The 19384-nt window shown below is 43.6% G+C and overlaps 1 protein-coding gene across 1 annotated transcript in view; it reads right to left on the bottom strand.

Moving 5' to 3' along the window:
- Positions 1 to 19082, bottom strand: part of bace2 (beta-secretase 2) — a 70262-nt gene extending 51180 nt beyond the window's left edge. The window contains exons 1-2 of the mRNA XM_063050414.1: positions 18591 to 19082; positions 9263 to 9351 (exon numbers count right to left, since the gene is read on the bottom strand). Of these exons, the coding sequence (XP_062906484.1) occupies positions 9263 to 9351; positions 18591 to 18857 (356 nt within the window). The 5' untranslated portion in view covers positions 18858 to 19082. The remainder of the gene's footprint in view (positions 1 to 9262; positions 9352 to 18590) is intronic.
- Between the last annotated feature and the right edge of the window lie 302 nt (positions 19083 to 19384).

Below are 19384 nucleotides of genomic sequence, written 5' to 3'. Positions count from 1 at the left end.
CCACATTCAACCGTCAGCCTCCTGATCCAGTGTGGATAACTTCAGTCACCTCAGCTCTGCAACCTGTGGACTCACTTTCAATGCCTCCACAAATCACCTTCTCAATATTATTTATTACACTTTTTTTGTACTTGCATATTTTTTGTCTTTTGTACTTTCGTTATTCGTCCATCTTTGTGTGTAGTTTTTCATTGATTCTATTGTCGTTCCTTGCATCTACTATGAATGCCCGCAAGAAAATGAATGTCAGGGTAGTATATGGTGATATACAGTATACTGTAGGCATTTTGGTAAGAAATTTACTTTAACTTTGAACATTCCCTTTTCTCCTCCCTCCCTACACCGAGCTCTCAGACCTGGTCCTTTCCAGTCTTTCTAATGCTGTCTGACATTCCCTCAATGACCCACCATTTAGAGGAAGGAGCTTAGAGACTCGTATCACTGGTTAGCCAAGTCAGCTTTGGTGTTGTACAATGCTAAGCTATTCAAATGAGCAGCAAGAAATATTTCCTTATACGACAGGATTGTGTTTATACACACCCCTGAACTCCTGGTCGAAGGATAACTCAAGCATAAAACAAGCCTCTGCCTTGCCAAGTGGCAGGTTGCTCTGACCTCAGATTGTAAACCACTGCCTATATTGTTACCGAATCAATGGCCTACATCTAAACTTGGAGTATAACATTTTATTAGCACATTGAAGCCAAGATCTACACACCATTTGCTACTGATGTTAAAGTAATATTCCCTCACCCAATTTATAGCAATTGCTCTTCCACATCAACCTCTCTCGGATAACAAACAAAACACATTCTACCATACCCAAGTAATCTTTGAACTTCCTACTAATACAGTCAGAGAAATGCAATCATGAATCATGATTGGTGGTGCAAAGAAACCTGCTTTTTGTCTGCGATGATAGCTCTTACCTCGAGGCAGATAGGATTGATGTGCTTGGCACACCACCAGACATTTTCCTGGTTAGTCCTGCAAAAGATGTTTCTTCAGAATGGCAGCAGCCTGTCTGAAGGCAATGTTTAAAACCCATCCTAGGAACAACTGGCCGGTCAGCAGGATGAGAGGACTAACTTTAAAAAATAGGATTAACTTAACGTGGTCATTTATTTCCTGCCAGTGGCTTGTTCATTCTTCACTAACTTTCAAGTCATCCATGGCTGAGTGGAGATGGGGAATCCACTGCTGCAACTCTCATCCACAACTGTGAGGGTTGTCTAATAACCATCCTAACAGTGAAAGTCCCTGTGATGTTGTAGTCAAATAGAGGATTGTTGTGGGGAAGTATTGGTTGTCACGGTTGCATTAGGTACGCGGAGGTTAGACGCTAAAGTGGAGTTTGACACAAAGTGGAATCGAACCGAGGACCATGAAGAAAATGTAGATAAGCACCAGAAGGGATTAGGGAAAGGCTCAATGCATTGATAAATCAAGAAAGGAGGAAGAAGCACAAATATCTATTTTAACTAGATTTTATATAACACTGGACATCATTTTCATCCTCTCTCAATGAAGCTTGCAGGTTTTACGGCCAGCAAGATAATTATCTAAGGCTATCCAGTCCACCTCCTCCAATCCTTCTCAAAGAAGAACTGCGTCATATAATTGACTTTTATCATTCTTAAGCTTTCCATTTCATTGCTGAAATACAGTCTAATCTGTGAGATGGTTATCAAGAATGGAGGTCATAAAAATCTAAAATAATTTTTTTTAATCAAAAAGCTGTAGATATCCAGTGTTATTTTCCTACAAAGCCAATGAACACTGGGACAAGTCAAGACTGAAATCCAAAGGAGTCTGTTTGTCAAAATGGTAAAAGCAGGGTCTTGGGATATCTTTAACACCAAGGTGCTGTTTACTGAAGTCGTTAAAGCCTGTTTGCATCGCAGGTGAACATAGAAATGCTATGTCATCCCTTGGGGGAAGAAAAGTAGCAGGTAATACTGCTGACCGTAGTCCAACAACTGAAGAACATAATCAGTGCAGAAAGGTCATTTCCAAAGCATGTTGGGCGCAAAATATATTTTAAACCGTGATGTACATTAGGGTGTGAAGGCTTACAGAGACAGCAAGCTGCTACGGCAGCTAAAGGAAGTCTCTGAGCCAATCAGGCCCAGTTTGTGTTGTCAGCCTACAAATCAATGGCAAAGGGTTCGAACCAACTTCCTGACCTCGTGTGTGGGAATGCCACCTACTGATCCACAACTGACATTTAACAAATACATTTTCATATTCTTCATTCAACAGCCCACTACCTTAATTAAAATGACTTGCAGGACACTGCAGTGTCAGAAAACGGTGTAAAATTTATTTTTCCTGAAATTGAAGATTCAAGATTGGTTTAATATTATTTCCAGAACACAAGTGTAAAGGAGAACAAAGTTAATTGTTACTCTGAATGCAAAATGCAGTGCAATAAAATAAAAACAATTAATATTGTTACGTACCCCATAACTGGGTTGCCAAACCAGCAGAAATGGATCACTCAGTTGGAGTCTGGAGTACTAGAACTAAGAAAGTTTTATTAAAGAAACAAGCAACACAGTAATCGAAAGGATAATAAATGCAACAGTTCAGTGATGATAAACACACATGTGCACAGAATTAAGATAACAGCATCAATCAAGCTCTATCGTTGTCTAGGGGTAAATGACCAATTTCAAAATGACTCAAAGTTCAGTCCAGTTTAGTAGTTCAGTTCGCAGTAATCGTTGCCATGGCGGTGGACAACGTGGGGGAAGAGAGAGATAGAATAGGAACAACTCATCATTCAGAACGGCTTCACTCACAGACCAGCGGGATGGCTCACAGACCAGCGAGATGGCTCACAAACAGCTTTTGGGCGGGTCCTTGGTGATGTCACCTGAGGTCACCGACTGTGACCCCTCCTCCAGATGCGGTCGATCCTCTGCAGTGAACCCGGCACCCAGGCAAGGGCGGACACACACCGGGTTCCCGCTGATCGTACCTTTCCACCCTGTGCATTGTCCGATACTTCTCACCACTCGTGAGAGGCGCACCGCTTCCAGGGTCTCGTTACCTCGGGTGGCGTGTGTGTCTGTCTTAGCGAACCTGTCCCCTTTTTATCCCCCTGCTGGGGTATCGCCCGTCCATCACTTCAAACAGTTCAGGGTTCAAAGGGGGGAGCCGCTCCAGACAGCTCTTCCTCCCACATCCCTTCATTACACATCTCCAGACGCTGCTCCATTGTTCCTTATCTCTCCTTCCCCTGAGGGCAGGTGGCAGACCAACTGCTGATGCCACTGATGCTAGCCCAGGCCAGCAAACATCTTAATTTTAGGTGTATTCTCGTAACAATATAAATACATAAGATAGGTACGTACACAGACTGAATGTATGCCCATAAAGTGTTGCTAGGTATGGAAGTGCCTGTATACAAGTCGACTCGAACTGGTATTGATAAATTAGTGGTGATGGAGGTGCAGAGCTGGTAGGTTAGTGAGTGGAGGTGTTGATCAGCCTCATTTCTTGGGTAAAGTTTACTGTTTCTGAGTTTGTTTGCCCTGGCGTGAATGCTACATAGCCTCCTCCTTGATAGGAATGGGACAAAGAGTCCATGAGCAGGGTGTGTGGGATCCTTCATGATGTTGCTCGCCTATTTCCAGCCCCTTTTTGTATATACGTAGGTAGGCTGGTGTCAGCGACAAGCTGGGCAGTTTCATCTAGCTGTTGCAGAGCCTTTGTGCCCACCACAGTGCAGTTTCTGTACAATGCAATAATGCAGCTTGTTAGGGTGCTCTCTGCTGTACATCGATAGAATGTAGTGAGTGTTGGCGTGCAGCCTCCTCACAAAGCAGAAGCATTGGTGAGCTCCTTGATTATGCAGGATGTGCTCTGGGACCCTGAGAGCTTGTGTGAGATGTGCAGTCCCAGGAGTTTGAAACTGCTCACAGTTTCCACTGCTGAATTTTGAACTGAATTTATTTAAATCCTACATCCATCCCACAACGAGAGGGAGTAAAAATCTTTATATGTTATGACTCCGTCACAGTGTACAAACAAGTGAGTTTGTAAGTCTAATGGCTTGTAGAAAGAAACTGTCCCACAGCCTGTTGGCCTTGGCTTGAATGCTGGGGTACTGCTTGCCAGACGGAAGCAGTTTTTGGTTGGGGTGATTGATGTCTTCTTTCTGCACCTGCTGCTGTAAATGTCCTCAATAAAGGGAAGTTTACGTCCACAAGTGTGCTGGGCTTTCTGTACCATGCTTTGTGGGCCCAGCGATCAGGGTTGGTGCAGTTCCCCTTCCAGGCAGTGATACAGCCAGTCTGGACCTGTAGAAGGTCTTGAGGATTAGCGGGCTCATGCTGAACTTCTTCAGTCACCTGAAGTGGAAGAGACACTGTGCCACTGATGTAAAGAGTATTGTGACTGATGTGAGTTCTCAAGTCAATAACAACCTCCTTTGTCTTGTTGACATTGAGCAAGAGGTAATTTGCCGGTCACTAGGCCTCGAGTTCTTCCACCTCCTCTCTGTAGGCCGTCTCATCATCGTTGGTGTTGAGCCCCACCACATCGCTAAACTTGACAATGTGATTACTCACGTGCGTGGCCCTGCACTCGTGTGTGAGCGGAGTATACAGCAGCAGGCTCAGCACGTGCCCTGAGGGGAGCCTGTGTTGAGGATGATGAAGTGATTGTGCATCCTGACTACCTGAGGTCTGTTGGATAGCAAGTCCTACAACCAGATGTTTATTAGTGTATTTAGACCAAAGGGTAGAAGTTTGCTCGTCAGAGTCTGTGGGACAGTAGTGTTGAATGCTGAAGTGAAGTCCAGGAACAGCATTCTGACACAAGTGGCCTTGTTTTCTCGGTGTGCCTGGGCCAGGTGCATGAAGGCTATTACGGTATCTGCTATGGAGCGGATCTGTAGGTGTACAGTGTGGCAGGGATGGTGTTTTGAAGGTGCAGGTGACTGAAGAAGTTCAGCATCAGCCCGCTAATCCTCAAGACCTTCTACAGGTCCAGACTGGCTGTATCACTGCCTGGAAGGGGAACTGCACCAACCCTGATCGCTGGGCCCACAAAGCATGGTACAGAAAGCCCAGCACACTTGTGGACGTAAACTTCCCTTTATTGAGGACATTTACAGCAGCAGGTGCAGAAAGAAGTATGCCATTCAAATCACTTCATTATAATTGGTGCCAGTGCCACTGGGCAGTAGTCATTCACTTCCGAGGGTGATGGTGGCTGATCTGAAGCACGTGCGGACAGCAGCCTGAATGAGTGAAGTGTTGAAGATGTTCATGAAGACATCAAGAAGCTGGCATGCAGAGTCCTTCTCCCACCTGTTGCTGTTATAGAGGGTGGCTGCTCACCTGCAACGGGCAGCTCCATGACCGGCATCGTGTAGCGTGCCTCGAAGGAGGCATAAAAGTTGCTTCGAGCACGAGTGAGTGTCACTAGTACAGTCTACGGCAACATTCGTTATGTAGTCAGTAATGCTCCTGATGCCCAGGCACATACGCCGGGGATCATTATTGGACAGGTGTTCCAGATTGTTTTTTGTGCGTAGGCAGTCTTTGCCCTTTTGATGCCCAAGGTGAAATTTCTCCCGGCTGCTTTGAGAGCTGTTGTGTCTCCAGACTTCAAGTTTAGTTTTATGTTCACATTAGATGACAAATTTAATAACCAGAGGCCCAAGTCCTTATACATGCATGCTATATATAATGTTTGGCCTATATTTAATAAATACTCAATTTCAAAATACTGCCTAACAGAAACTAGGGATGGAGAAAAAAAAAGTTTTTCTCCTTGCCTATCCTATTAGTAATCCAAACCAAAAAAAGTTCTTGTTTTAGTGCAAAAACAATATAAATACATAACTCAAAAGTTGAAATAGAATATAAAGGGAGAGATTCAGCAAAATATTCTTAAAGAATACAAAAGCCATTTTGAAAAAATAAGTCTAGGATTCTTTTATTTCTGTTCGGTGAGAGGAATTCTCCAGAGTACTAATTAATTTAACAGTTCCTCTCACATAGGAGACGCAGTGAGGTGGTAATGAAGACCTGGGACGGTTACTGAGTTATCAACATCACTTCCTTTGATTAAAATGCAGACCTCTGTAGATCCCGAATACAATTATCTGGAGGAATTCTCACTCTTTCCCTGTGTAATGGTTCAATGTTTTTGACAAAATAATCTGCTAGAGATTGAGAGTTCAGGTACTAAGCACTTTAAATAAACTAATGAATTGTAGAATAGTTGTTTGGGATTAAAGGTTTCACTCCACTGCCATTTGAACTTCATTGCTTCCATTTCAGCGCTGTCTGCTTCCAAAATTCCCTTAAATATTTTAGTTAATCAAAAACACATGGCTGGCTGGAGGAATTATCTAACCATCCAGGGAAAAAAAAATACTGAATCAAATTGTCATAGCTCCCTTCCAATGGGCCAGAACATATTAAATGGACACCCGTCACTGAAATCCTTTAAATCCAACCAATGTACAGCAGTACTTCAAGTCATACAACTTAAAACAGAATCATTTATCACCCACTGGGACACAGATAATGAAGTGACACAAACACACAGCGTCACAAAAACTGGTAAATCGTGCACGTGTTCTTGTAGTTCCTATCTCATATTACCATAGAGTCACAGAACAATACACCACAGAAACAGGACCTTCGGTCCATCTAGTCTGTGCTAAACTATTCCTCCTTGTCCCATTGACCTGCACCCGAACTATAGCCCTCCATACCCTTCCCATCCATGTACTCATCTAAGTTTCTCTTAAATGCTGAAATCAAACCTGCATGCACCATATCCACTGGCAGGTCATTGCACACACTCATCACCCTCTGAATGAAGAAGTTCTGCCCATGTTTCCCTTAAACATTTCACCTTTCACCCTTAACTCATGCCCTCCAGTTCTAGTCTCACACAACCTCAGAGGAAAAAGCTTGCTTGCATTCACCCTACCTATATCCCTCAATTCTGAACACCTCTATCAAATCTCCCCTCATTCTCCTAAGGGAGTAAAGTCCAAACCTACTCAACCTTTCCAGAGAACTCAGTCCCTCAAGTCTCAGTTACATCCTTGTAAATTTTCTCTGCACCCTTTCAAATCTTATTGATCACTTCCCTGTAGGTGGTGACTTGAACTGTACACAATGCTCCTAGTTCGGCCTCATCAACATCCGATACATCTTCAGCATAACACCCCAACTTCTTTTTTCGATACTTTGATTTCTGAAGGCTACTTGCCCATATTTAGAGGAAATTCGATAATTCATGAGAACCAGCAATAGGGATGACATGGTATCATAGTGGTTAACGCTTTACAGTACTAGTGACCCAGGTTCAATTCCCACCACTGTAAGGAATTTCTACATTCTCTTTGTAAATTGTGTGTGTTTCCTTCCACAATACAAATACCTACCAGCTGGTAGATTAGCTGGTCATTGTAAACTGTCCTGTGATTTAGCTAGGGTTAAATCAGGGGTTACTGGGCGGCATGGCTCATGAGGGCCAGAGGCGCCTATTCTATATCTCAATAAATAAATGACCAGGACTCGCCAAATTATTACACTTCTGTGACCATCAAGCATGGATTAAAACATGCAGCTATGAGACTGAAACTATCCTGGAGTTATAACCCCCAAATGACACAAGAGTGATGACAATTCAGTTAGACCCCAAAGGAATCAAGGATCTAACAAAAAGTTGATTTTTCGATACAATCTTCTCAGATACATACACTCAGTGGTCACTTTATTAGGTACAGGAGTGGAACCCAGTGTCGACCTCTGCTGCTGTAACCCATCCACTTCAAGGCTCAATGTGCTGTGCATTCAGAGATCCTCTTCTGCCCACCAATGTTATAACACATAGTTGTTTGAGTTTCTGTCACCTTCCTGTCAGCTTGAACCAATCTGGCCATTCTCCTCTGACCTCTCTCATTAACAAGGCTCTTTTTTTTGCCCACAAAACTGCTGCTCAGTGTATTTTTTTTCTTTTGTTTTTCACACCATTCCCTGTAAACCCCAGAGACTGTCATGCATGATTTTCCAGCAGGTCTACAGTTTCTGAGATACTCAAACCACCCCATCTGACACCAACAATTATTCCACAGTCAAGGTCACTGAGATCACATTTCTTCCCCATTCTGATGTTTGGTCTGAGCAACAGCTGAAACCTTTGACCATGTCTGCATGCATTGAGTTGTAGCCACATGATTGGCTGATGAGGGATTTGCATTAACAAGCAGGGACACCTAATTCTGAGTGTACCCCTCGGTTATATCGGCCCTTTTACACTTCAGTGACAACAGCCTTTTCTGAACCAGCAGATTCTTTGTCTAAAGCCTGCACCGGTGACATGAACTCATTATCTGGCCGTCCTTGAAAGGCATCCTCTTCACAATGAAGGATCAAACAGGTGAAAGCAAGCAATGCCACCGCTCTGCGTACGGAGCAGGAAGCGGAGGCACTGGGATAGTTTAACAGCCTCAGGAGAGCAGGCAAAGGTGATGAAGCAATGTGGATCCTCCCAGTGTTCAACACACGGGTTTATACTCAAACAAAAACCAGCAGCACCAATTAAATGATTGTGTGTTGTAAGGGTGCTCATTGGTAGCTGTGTAAATCTATCCAATGGCTAGTGCCGTTTCAGAGTGGCTGGGACATTCTGCTGACTTGAAAGCTCCACATAACTGCAGGCTTATTGGTCTCCTCTCTCTCACCATACATACCCATTTGTCAGCCGTACTACATCAAGCCCAACTACGTAGCTCTGCATGAACCAGAGCTCTACAAAGTCACAATGAGGCCATTACCCCAAGTCAACCAATCTCCTTCCACAAGACTACTGGCTTCATAGCATACCACCAATTTCCAAAACAGAATTCGCACGGACCCTCACTCTGAACATAAAGATTAGCTTTATTTGTCACATTGTACATCGAAACGCACCATGAAATGTGTCATTTGTGTCAATGGCCACCACAGTCCGAGGATGTTTTGGGGGCGGCCACACTTCCAGCACCAATATAGCACATCCAAAACTTACTAATCCGTAGGTCTTTGGAACGTGGGAGGGAACTGGAGCACCTGGAAGAATCCCAGGAGGTCATAGGAAAACCACACAAATCAATGCCTTACAGACAGTGGCGGGAATTAACATCTGATCACCGGCACAGTAAAGTGTTACATTAACCGCCACATTACATGCCATCCTCAATTCCCTACCGTGCCGCTCCCACCCTCCCCCTACGTGCACTCACCGTTGTGGATTGAAGTAGGTTGCCACATTGCGAGATGGTGCCCCAGCCACAGCAAAGTTACTGCTCCCTGTATCAATCAGTATGTTCATCTGTAAGTGAAGGAGACACAGCAAACATTACTGGAAGGGAAAAGAGGAAGCAAAGTCATCGGGTGAGGTTAACACATTAATGCAGTCTGCAACCTTCTGAAGACAAAGGCTAGAAGCAGTAGACCAAAATTCCTTCTTCACTGCTGCTTTCAAACTGGTTACAGAAAAGGTTATTTCTTGTGCTGAGAATTCCCAGTTCATCTACATCAGAGGTGGCCAACCTTTTACATTCCATGCATCAATTTTTTCATGCACAAGTTCAGATGCGATTTTTTCATGCACGAGTTCTATACTAACATATTTTTACAAGAATTGAATGGGGGTACAAGAGTTGTATGACACATCTGAACTCATGAGTGAAAAAATTAACACATGGAATGTGAAAGGTTGGCCACCGCTGACCTTCCTCTGGCCTCTTACTTTCTATAGATCCGATGATCGCCAACTGCTAATGTACTGTTGACCATCTCAACGCTACTACTCACTTAGCCTAACCTATGCCCCTATGAATTTGCAAAACACTCTCACTGAAGACCAGTCCCAGATTTGTACCTGCTGATGAGGCAGTGAGATGTTTCATTTGGCTGTGTATGGTTGAACGACAATTAAACTTGAACTTGAGCTACTCCACACAGATTGAGCACTAGTTCTCTGGCATCACTCCTGGGCCTTTATGCTACCTTTGAACATCAGATTATCATCTCTCAGTCCAAGATTGGATTTCCTTGGAAGATCGTCCAGGTTTATGGCATCAACCAAGCGCAGTCTATTTCAAAATGATTCATTATTACCTTGGATCTCCTGCCCCACTACAATTCTGACTCATGGCCTAAAGACCCTTTGCAAAATGTTGGTAGGTAGAGTATGTGGAAATATGGGAGATTTCCACTTTGGAAGGAAGAATATAAAAATGAGTACATTTTAAATGGCATAAGACAGGGATCCCCAACCTTTTTTTGCACTGTGGACCGGTTTAATATTGACAATATTCTTGTGGACCAGCTGACCCGGTGGTGGGGTAGGGTTGCCAACGGACAAGAGTAGCAGTCAAATGCAAACAACAGGAATTCTGCAGATGCTGGAAATTCAAGCAACATACATCAAAGTTGCTGGTGAACGCAGCAGGCCAAGCAGCATCTATAGGAAGAGGTCAAATGCATGGTGTTTACCCGGAGAAAGACTACAATGACCATGAAGCCTTGCGTGGGCACCAGTGCGCATACGTGCGCCTCCCGATTATTTTCCCTGCAAATCGTTTTGGCGAATCTGTTCGGTGGGGGGGGGGGGTGTTAATCACGACCGGAATATAGGTGATAAGTGGCTAATACACTCTGTTTCGTTTCTAAAAGGGTTTATCTAACGAATTTAACATTAAACACACAACACATATTTTCCTCGCAAGAATACAGTGATAAGTCAATTATCAGTGGAGCTTGAAGTAAGTGTTGAACGAACTTCCAGTAGAAGTGGTAGAGGCAGGTTCGATATTATCATTTGAAGAAAAATTGGATAGATATATGGACAGGAAAGGAATGGAGTGTTATGGGCTGAGTGCAGGTTGGTGGGACTAGGTGAGAGTAGTGTTCGGCAAGGACTAGAAGGGCTGAGATTGCCTGTTTCCATGCTGTAATTGTTATATGGTTATATAAGTAAGTCAATAGCATCATAACATTTTAAGTAACGTTTGGACATTAACACACAGCACATATTTTCCCCGTATGAACATATAAAATCATTGCAACGCACCAATATCGCTGAATCAGTGGGAGCTCTGGGCTTGTTTCCCTGCAACAAGACGGTGCCATCGAGGGGTGATGGGAGACAGCGATACTCGAAGGGGGTTCCTTATGTCCAGTCTATTCCGCCATTTAGTTTTCGTTGCATTCATTGCAAAAAAACTCCGCTTCGCAGAAATATGTTGGAAGCAACGTTTTCAGTGCTTTCGTGGCCATCTCAGGATATTTAGACTTGACTTTGATCAGGAATGCCGGCAGAGATGTTATGTCAAATATACTTTTCAGCCCGTCGTCATTTGCAAGCTCGAGCAGTTGATCTCCTTCCCGCGCTGACAGGGGTGACGCGCGGGTAATGACCTCGTGTGTGTAACGGCTCAACAGTGGGCGTGACAGGGAATGAGGAAAGGTGCAGCTGACTCATATCGCCAAATCATATCGTTTCCTCACAGCCCGGTAGCGTATGCTTTGTGGCCTGGTATCGGACCACGGCCCAGTGGTTGGGGACCGCTGGCATAAGATTACGAAACATTGCAATAGAAAAGGGGGTTCTAGCACATGAAACAAAAGCTTTGTACAAAGATACAATAAGGAACTAGGCCTAATATAATGTTGGTCTTCATAGCATGGAGTACCGAATACAAAAGACGGCACATTTTGTCATCCCCATATTTAAATACTTCGGAGTTTTGGTCTTCACCTCTAAGGAAACACACACTTACCCGCAGGCATTCAGGCTGATTCTTGGTAATGAATGGGTTGGCAAATGAAGAAGAGTTGTGTAGCCTGAGTTTTTACTCATTGAAGTTTAGAAGAAATATTCAAACATATGAGATGATGAAGGGGTTTGAAGAAATCTCATCTCCCAGAGGGTTGTGAATCTTTGAACTTTATTGATTCAGGGAGATCAGAGACTAAGTCATTTAATCTATTTAAAATACAGATTGGTAGACAATTGAACAATGAGAGTCCAGGATATGGTGCTGACACCAAATCAGCCATGATCTTACAGCACAATAGAATCAGCCAAGGGATTGACTGGCTAATTCCTGTTCCTGGTTACTTATGCTTTAGCATTTAGCTGATTGTTTCCTGCATTTTCTCTTCCTGATTCAGCATCTGCAGTTTCTTTTTTGCTTTATAATCCCGAACAGGTTTATCTAATGCTGACAAAAGAAACAGCAGGTGCTGGAAAATCTCAGCAGGGCAATGAGGATCCGTGGAAAGGGGAATAGTCAACATTTCAGATCTGATGAAAGGTGGTAGACTTGAGTGCATAATCTGGGCTAACACCTCGAGGTACCAGCAAGGAGTTCTGCACTGTAACTAAACTCTGAGTCATGATTCTGAAGGAAACCCTCTAGAGTGGACACGAAGGATCACTTGCTATGGTAGTGTGGTGGTTAGTGTGACACTATTACAGCTTCGGAGTTCAATTTGGGCACTGTCTGTAGGGCGTGTGCATGTTCTCCCCATGACTGTATGTGTTTCCTTTGCGTGCTCCAGTTTTCTCCCACAGTCCAAAGACATACTGGTTAGTAAGTTAATTGGTTATTTGTAAGTTGTTCTGCGATTAGGCCAGAGGCTTGCTGGGCGGCGCAGCTTGTCGGGCCAGTAGGGCCTGTTCCGCACTGCATCTCTAAATAAATAAATTTATGAACAGTTTATCCCCCAGAGTCATCAAACATAGAACCAGGCCCTTTGTCAATGGTGACCAAGATATTGATCTATACTAGTCCCATTTCATAGTCATACTCATAGAAAATCACAGCACAGAAACAGGCCCTTTGACCTATCTAGTCTGTGCCAAACCACTTAAACAGCCTACTTCCCTCAACCTGCACTAGGACCATAGCCCTCCATACCCCTACCATCCATGTACCTATCCAAACTTCTCATAAATGTTGAAATTGAGCTCACATGTACCACCTGCTCTGGTAGCTTGCTCCACACTCTCACGACCCTCTGAGTAAAGAAGTTTCCCCTCATTTTCCCCTTAAACTTTTCACCTTTCACCCTTAACCCATGACCTCTACTTGTTATCCTACCCAACCTCCATGGAAAAGCCTGCTTGCATTTACCCTATCTATACCCCTCATAATTTTGTATACCTCTATCAAATCTCCCTCAATCTTCACTGTTCCAAGGAATAAAGTCCTGATAGGGTCTCTGCCACTTCCCTCTTCAGTCCTGACGAAGGGTTCTGGCCCGAAACGTTGACTGATCATTTCCACGGATGCTGCCCGACCTGCTGAGTTCTTCCAGCGTGTTGTGAGTGTTGCTTTGACCCCAGCATCTGCAGATTATTTTGTGTAACCTATGTAATCTTTCCTCATAACTCAGGTCCTCCTCAGTAGTCTTTCGTTGTAACGTGCTTCAAAACAACTTGAGGTAAAAAAAAATACAAGGTCTTGTTCTTCTTCAGAGGATGTTAGAAAAATGGGACAAGGTATAGGGCCAGAGCGTTCTTGAACGCAATTGAACAGCATTGCCATTTACCATTGGCTTCTGTGTCGGCACACAAAATTCTGATTTCATCAGTTGGACTTCTGGTACCAAGAATACTCAGCACCTACTTTTCGTCGAGGAATGATTGAGGAAATTTGCAGCTTATCTAATGTACAAAAGACCTGGAGATCAATCCTTGTGCAAACACGCTCCGGTTTCCTTTAAATATGGTTTTACTTTGACAGAACCTCCAGCTAAATATTTTATACAGAATGATTCTATTCGTAGGAGGCAAAGTTGGGAACAGGATCTGAGAAGTGCATTGTGAAAATCCCAGTCACATGAAAAACACCCACTTGACTCATGAGGAACCATGTGAGGCAAACTTATTGAAAATGTGTTTTTTATTTGGTAAAGCGCTCATCTTAAACTCAGGCCCTGAAGGCTTGAATTTATAACATCTGTAAATCGGACAGAAGCTCTGTACAATATAAAGAAAACAGAGATTCAGAGGACAGAGCTGAAGATGGGAAATTTTAAACAGACAATTCAGAGATGTGTCTGAAAGGCTTGGTTGAATTACACAGATTGTACTACTACAGTATAATTGACTTCCTGTTGTGTCATTCGCCATAAATTTGAGAACATGCTGCTGCAGACTTGTTTCTTGTATCAATGTGTCCATAATTAAACATAAGAATCATTCAGCTTTAGTTAAAATATACATTTCAGTCAGCTTGCACTCCTATTGTGTGTCTAATGTATTAAAACATACTGAGATACTTCACAGGAGAGCAATCAGACAGTCACACAGGAAAATGCCAGCATGCTAAATACCACTGGATCACAGTATTATCAAAGATGAAATCTGATTAACATTACTGCGAGCACAAATGTGAGACGCAGTCCACGTATACAAAAAAAAGCATTAAAAAGAGAACAGAAAGGAACTGGTGCAAAAAGAAATGATTGACGAATAAATTACTAGCTTGAGCTTGAGTTAAAAGGAGAGACTGAAAAGGTAGGGCTTTTCTCTCCTACCGCATAAGAGGCTGAGTGGTGACCTTATGGAGTTTTATTAAACTTGTGAGCAGTATGGATGAGGTGAATAGCCACAGTCTTGTTTCCCAGATTTGGCGAGTTCAAAACTGAACAGCATAGGTTTAAAGTGACAGAGGCAAGATTTAAAGAAACCAGTGGTGTAATTTTTTCCATCGTAGAAGCGGGGGGTGTATACGGAAGTTGTTGGGGCAAGTATAATTAAAAATATATTTGGTCGGGTACATGAGTAGGAAAGGTTTAGAGCAATCTGGACCAAACATAGGCAAATGGGACTAGCTCAGGGTGAGTAACTTGGTTGGCAAGGGCAAGTTTGATCGAACAGCCCAATTTCTAAGCTACATGACCCTCAACAGCTTGGGACACTTGTACAGCTGGTAGAGTTGTCGTTTCACAGCTCTAGCAACCTTGCCTTTCCATGCACTCGGTGTGGAGTTTTCACTTTCTCCCTGTGAATGCATGTGGCTTCTCCAAGTGCTTTGGCTTCCTCCCACAACCCAAAGACGTCTAAGCTGATAGGTTAGTTGGCTCAGGCTCAGCACCGTAGTGTAACAGCTAACGTTAACACTATTACAGTGCCAGCGACCCAGGTTCAATTCCTGCGGCTGCCTGTACATTCTCCCTGTGGCCACGTGGGACTCCTCCAGGTGCTCCAGTTTACTTGCACCTTCCAAAGGCCTACGGAGCAGTAGGATAATTGCTCACAGGGTATAAATGGGCAGCATGGGCTCACTGGGCCAGAAGGGCCTGTCACCACGCTGTATCGTTAAATAAAACAAAAAAGTAAATAAATAGTAAATTAACCCCAATGTGTGGATGACTGGCAGAAACTGGTGGGAAATGATGGGACAGCAAAGAGAATGAAAAACAAAATGGGATTAGTGTAAATGGGAGTTTGGTGGTCATCAGAGTTGGGGGGTGATAGGTGGGGAAGGTAAAGGTCTGAAGATGGAGAGGAGAGTGGACTATGGGAGAAAGGAGAGGAGGAGCACCAGAAAGAGGTGAGGTGAGAAGAGGTTAAAAAGGCATCTTCTTCTTCAGGTGCCTTTGTAACATTGCTCCTATGTAAAAGTAGAATTGTTTCGAGAATCAGCTAAGAATATGGTTAATTATTCCCGTGCTGCAGCACCCATGAGAAAAACATCATTAAACACAAAGTTCTTAACAGTAGCTTGCAGCTTAGAATGTTTTAAAGTGGCAATCTCGACTCTGATTAGAAACCTTAGCAAGTCTGCATTCTTCCTGGACTATTCCTTATCATTCGGTCAGGCTTGATCAGTTTCTTGGTGACACATCTTTTTTTGGGTGTGTTATATTTATTTACCTGGTCTCCATAAGTAAACATAACTTAATATGTAACAAGAGAAGATGTGGGCAGAGATGATTTGATAGTGTGGGTGGGGCAGGTAGAGAATAGGGTAAGACTTAGATTTCTGAGACTAGTGTCAAACTGAACATTTTTTTTTAAAAAGACTGAAACACATCAGGTTTGAAAAGCCAAAGTCCAACTATATGGTCATCGTTGTTTATGGCTCGGTTACTTCTGCTTGAATTTGCGTGGTCAGGGATATTTGTAGAGTTGTACTTTTGGAACTGCTTGCTAAATTGGATCAGCTAGAATTCCATCAATAAAATTTGCTGCATGTTTCTGGGTGGAAGAGCAATGGGAACCTTTTAATCTCAGTGGACCGCACTGATTAAGACAATGGTATTTAATGGACACGCTCAATGTTTTCAACAGGTGACTTCCATCCTTGGTTTTGCAAATCCTCATTTCCAAGTAAACTGTTAGCCCAAAAAAGACATCTTTCCAAATGTCCTAGACCATACAAAACCAAACAGAATAAGTCAAGACACAAAAATGTGTCACATTCTGTTGGGCTGTGCCTTCTCATGTGTTTTTTGAAGTAGATGTTGGCACAGCAAGGATCACAGTAAATCTGTGACCTTAGTAAATCCCTTTTAATTCAAAATCAACCTTTATCTTTAATATTTGACCTGGCTGTACTGAGTTTCAGTGCATCTCTCAGCACGTACTCCCGCGGACTGGGATGCGCCAGTCCACAGCATTCCCCTGCAGACGTCTCACATGCTGGAAAACCAACACATCTCTGGTGGATCAGGCAGCGTTTTTCAGCAGTACGGGAGCAGCAACGGTCTGTCCACACGGAGAATTATGGAGGTGAGCTGAGGAAGCATTGAATAGGAAGCAGGATTTGAATGGGTTTTATGAAACAGAATGTGAACATTGATTACTAATGAAACACTTATTGCCCATTCTTAATTTCTGCTTGGTGACCTAGCAAGACACAGTTCATTTCAAAGTCCACCATACTGGTTGATACCATATCAAGCCTGTACCAGGTGAGGAAGGCTGAATTCATTTAAGGGCAGTCATATTGGAATTTTAGCACAATCATGGACGTCTATTACTGATTGGATTTAAATTTATTTGATTACCGTCTACAATCTCAAATTCTGATGTCCTTATATCCGGATACTATTCAATGGAAAATCAGGCACAGGATGGAAGAGGGGTATAAATTTGAATGGTGGGAGAGATGGGGAAAAGTGTGTCAATAAATAAAAGTGAGAAGGGGAAAAAAATCAGTTGAAATAGTTTGCAAATTGAAGGAGAAAATTCATACATAATTATTTGCTTCTGGACAAGAAGAGTTGATTAGTAAACAATTATCATACTAAAAGGGTCTTCCTGATGTTAGTAATTTCATGACAAAATTAATAGGGAGTTACAGTCACTACAGCAAATTTATAGTTCTAGCTACAGGTCACACACATACCAGTGAGGCCGACAGCAGAACAGTGAAAATAAACCATCTGAAGGTAATTTGTAAAGCCACTCTCTCTCACTACAAGCAACACACATCAAAGTTGCTGGTGAACACAGCAGGCCAGGCAGTATCTCCAGGAAGAGATACAGTCGACGTTTCAGGCTGAGACGCTTTGTCAGGAAGGGTCTCCGCCCGAAACGTCGCCTGGCCTGCTGTGCTCACCAGCAACTTTGATGTGTGTGGCTTGAATTTCCAGCATCTGCAGAATTCCTCGTGTTTGCTCTCTCACTACAAGCTGCTGATTTGGACATTAATCACGATCTCTCTCTCTCTCAAGCAAGGTTTGTCTCGATTTTGGGTTGGGTTTAGAGGACTAGGATTCCAGGGAGCAAGGATGATAAAATGGGCACACAAGTTAGAGTGCCAAGAACCGGGCCTTAACTGTGTAAAGTCTTCTATTAAGATGGCATCAGTTACAGCCATAGCTCACCCCAAATGCCAACAGAATTAATGAGGTAGTTCTAACATTAGACCCTTTAGTCTATCTCATCCATGCCAACTAAGGTGGATATCTCAGCTGCTCCCATTTTGTCCATCTTCCCTGGTTTACTCAAATGAGATTAAATGTTTATTTCATTTCTTTTCACTTAGCGATACAGCACGGAGGTAATTGAGCCCAACCCCGATTAACCCTAAACTAATCACGGGGCAGTTTACGACGGCCAATGAATTTACCCAGTACGTTACCGGAGCACCGGCGACGCACAGGCTCATTAGAGAGGACGTTGGGATTGAACTCGAAACTCTGGAAAGCCCCGAGCTGTAATAGCATCGACTAAACCAACGCTATGCCACCGTGACCCCTCATTCACGTATCGACTCAACCCATACAGTTGGCGTAGGCTTTCCGGAGCAGGAACTGAACCCACAACCGTTCGGTGCTCGTGGCTAATACTCCGCCAATGTTTTATCCCACCCAAAACATGCACAAATCTTTCCCTACCACCAGTGAGAACTTTGCACCCTCTTCACAAGCAACACACACAAACTGCTGCAGGAACTCAGCTGGTCAGGCAGCATCTGCAGAGAGTCGACGTTTCGGGCCAAGACCCTTCATCAGAGCTCTACAGAAACTCTTTGCTCCTTCAACACTTTTTCTTTGGCCGCCCCCCAGCAGTACATTAAATTCAAATACATAAAGTCTCACCTTCTGGGCAGGAACACCCATTAGGATTTCCAGGTAATAGCCTCTGCCCACGTCTCCTTTCAGGTTGTTGACCATATTTATGAAACTAACCGAGCCCTCCGGCTTAGAGGCGAGGGAGATCCCCTCAAGCAGCAAGCTCCGTCTTTCCATAAGCGACTCTGCCGAGGAGTTGTAAGTGGGGGAGACTTTGAGAGGAAACTGTAAGTAGCCGGCTCGGCAGCAGCTCAGCGCCGACAGGAACGGCACTATCCCCGCCAGCAACTGCATCTCCCGAGCACTCTTCAAAGCCTGCGACGCAAGACAGGCAACTTTGCAATTTCTTAAATGTTATTTCATTCTGAAAACCCGGCTTGAAATTGACTCATTTGCTGCGTTGCAAATTAACTGGAATATTATTTTCCTACTTTTTAAAGTGCTCTTTAACAGGAATGCCCGACTGGAAATAAACTTTCTCAACAACCTCCCCTCAAGGACTTCCCCAAACTTCGCTTTAAGCGGATATGACGAGCGATTGGAATGAAGGACGCCCAGCGGAAAGCATATGATAAATTGCTGCCGATTTATGTGTGGAAGTGCTTAAGGGTATATACCAGTTATTAGCTGAGCTGGGGCTTTGTGGTGGTACTTTCTCAGTTCTGCCCTTGCCTGGAATTTTGGAGGAGGCATTTAATGTTTAGAACAACGAAGAAGATGCTGGAGGGCTTAGAGTTTGGAAGGGCTCTGAGGAAGAGTGTTTAAGGATATGGTTGAGGTCTGGCACTCACTGCCTGTGAAGGTGGATGAGGCAGATAATT

This window comes from Mobula hypostoma, chromosome 6 (genome assembly GCF_963921235.1).
Source record: "Mobula hypostoma chromosome 6, sMobHyp1.1, whole genome shotgun sequence".
Classification (NCBI taxonomy): domain Eukaryota; kingdom Metazoa; phylum Chordata; class Chondrichthyes; order Myliobatiformes; family Myliobatidae; genus Mobula; species Mobula hypostoma.
Note: the sequence above shows the minus strand (reverse complement) of the source record. Positions and strands in the feature narration are given on the sequence as shown.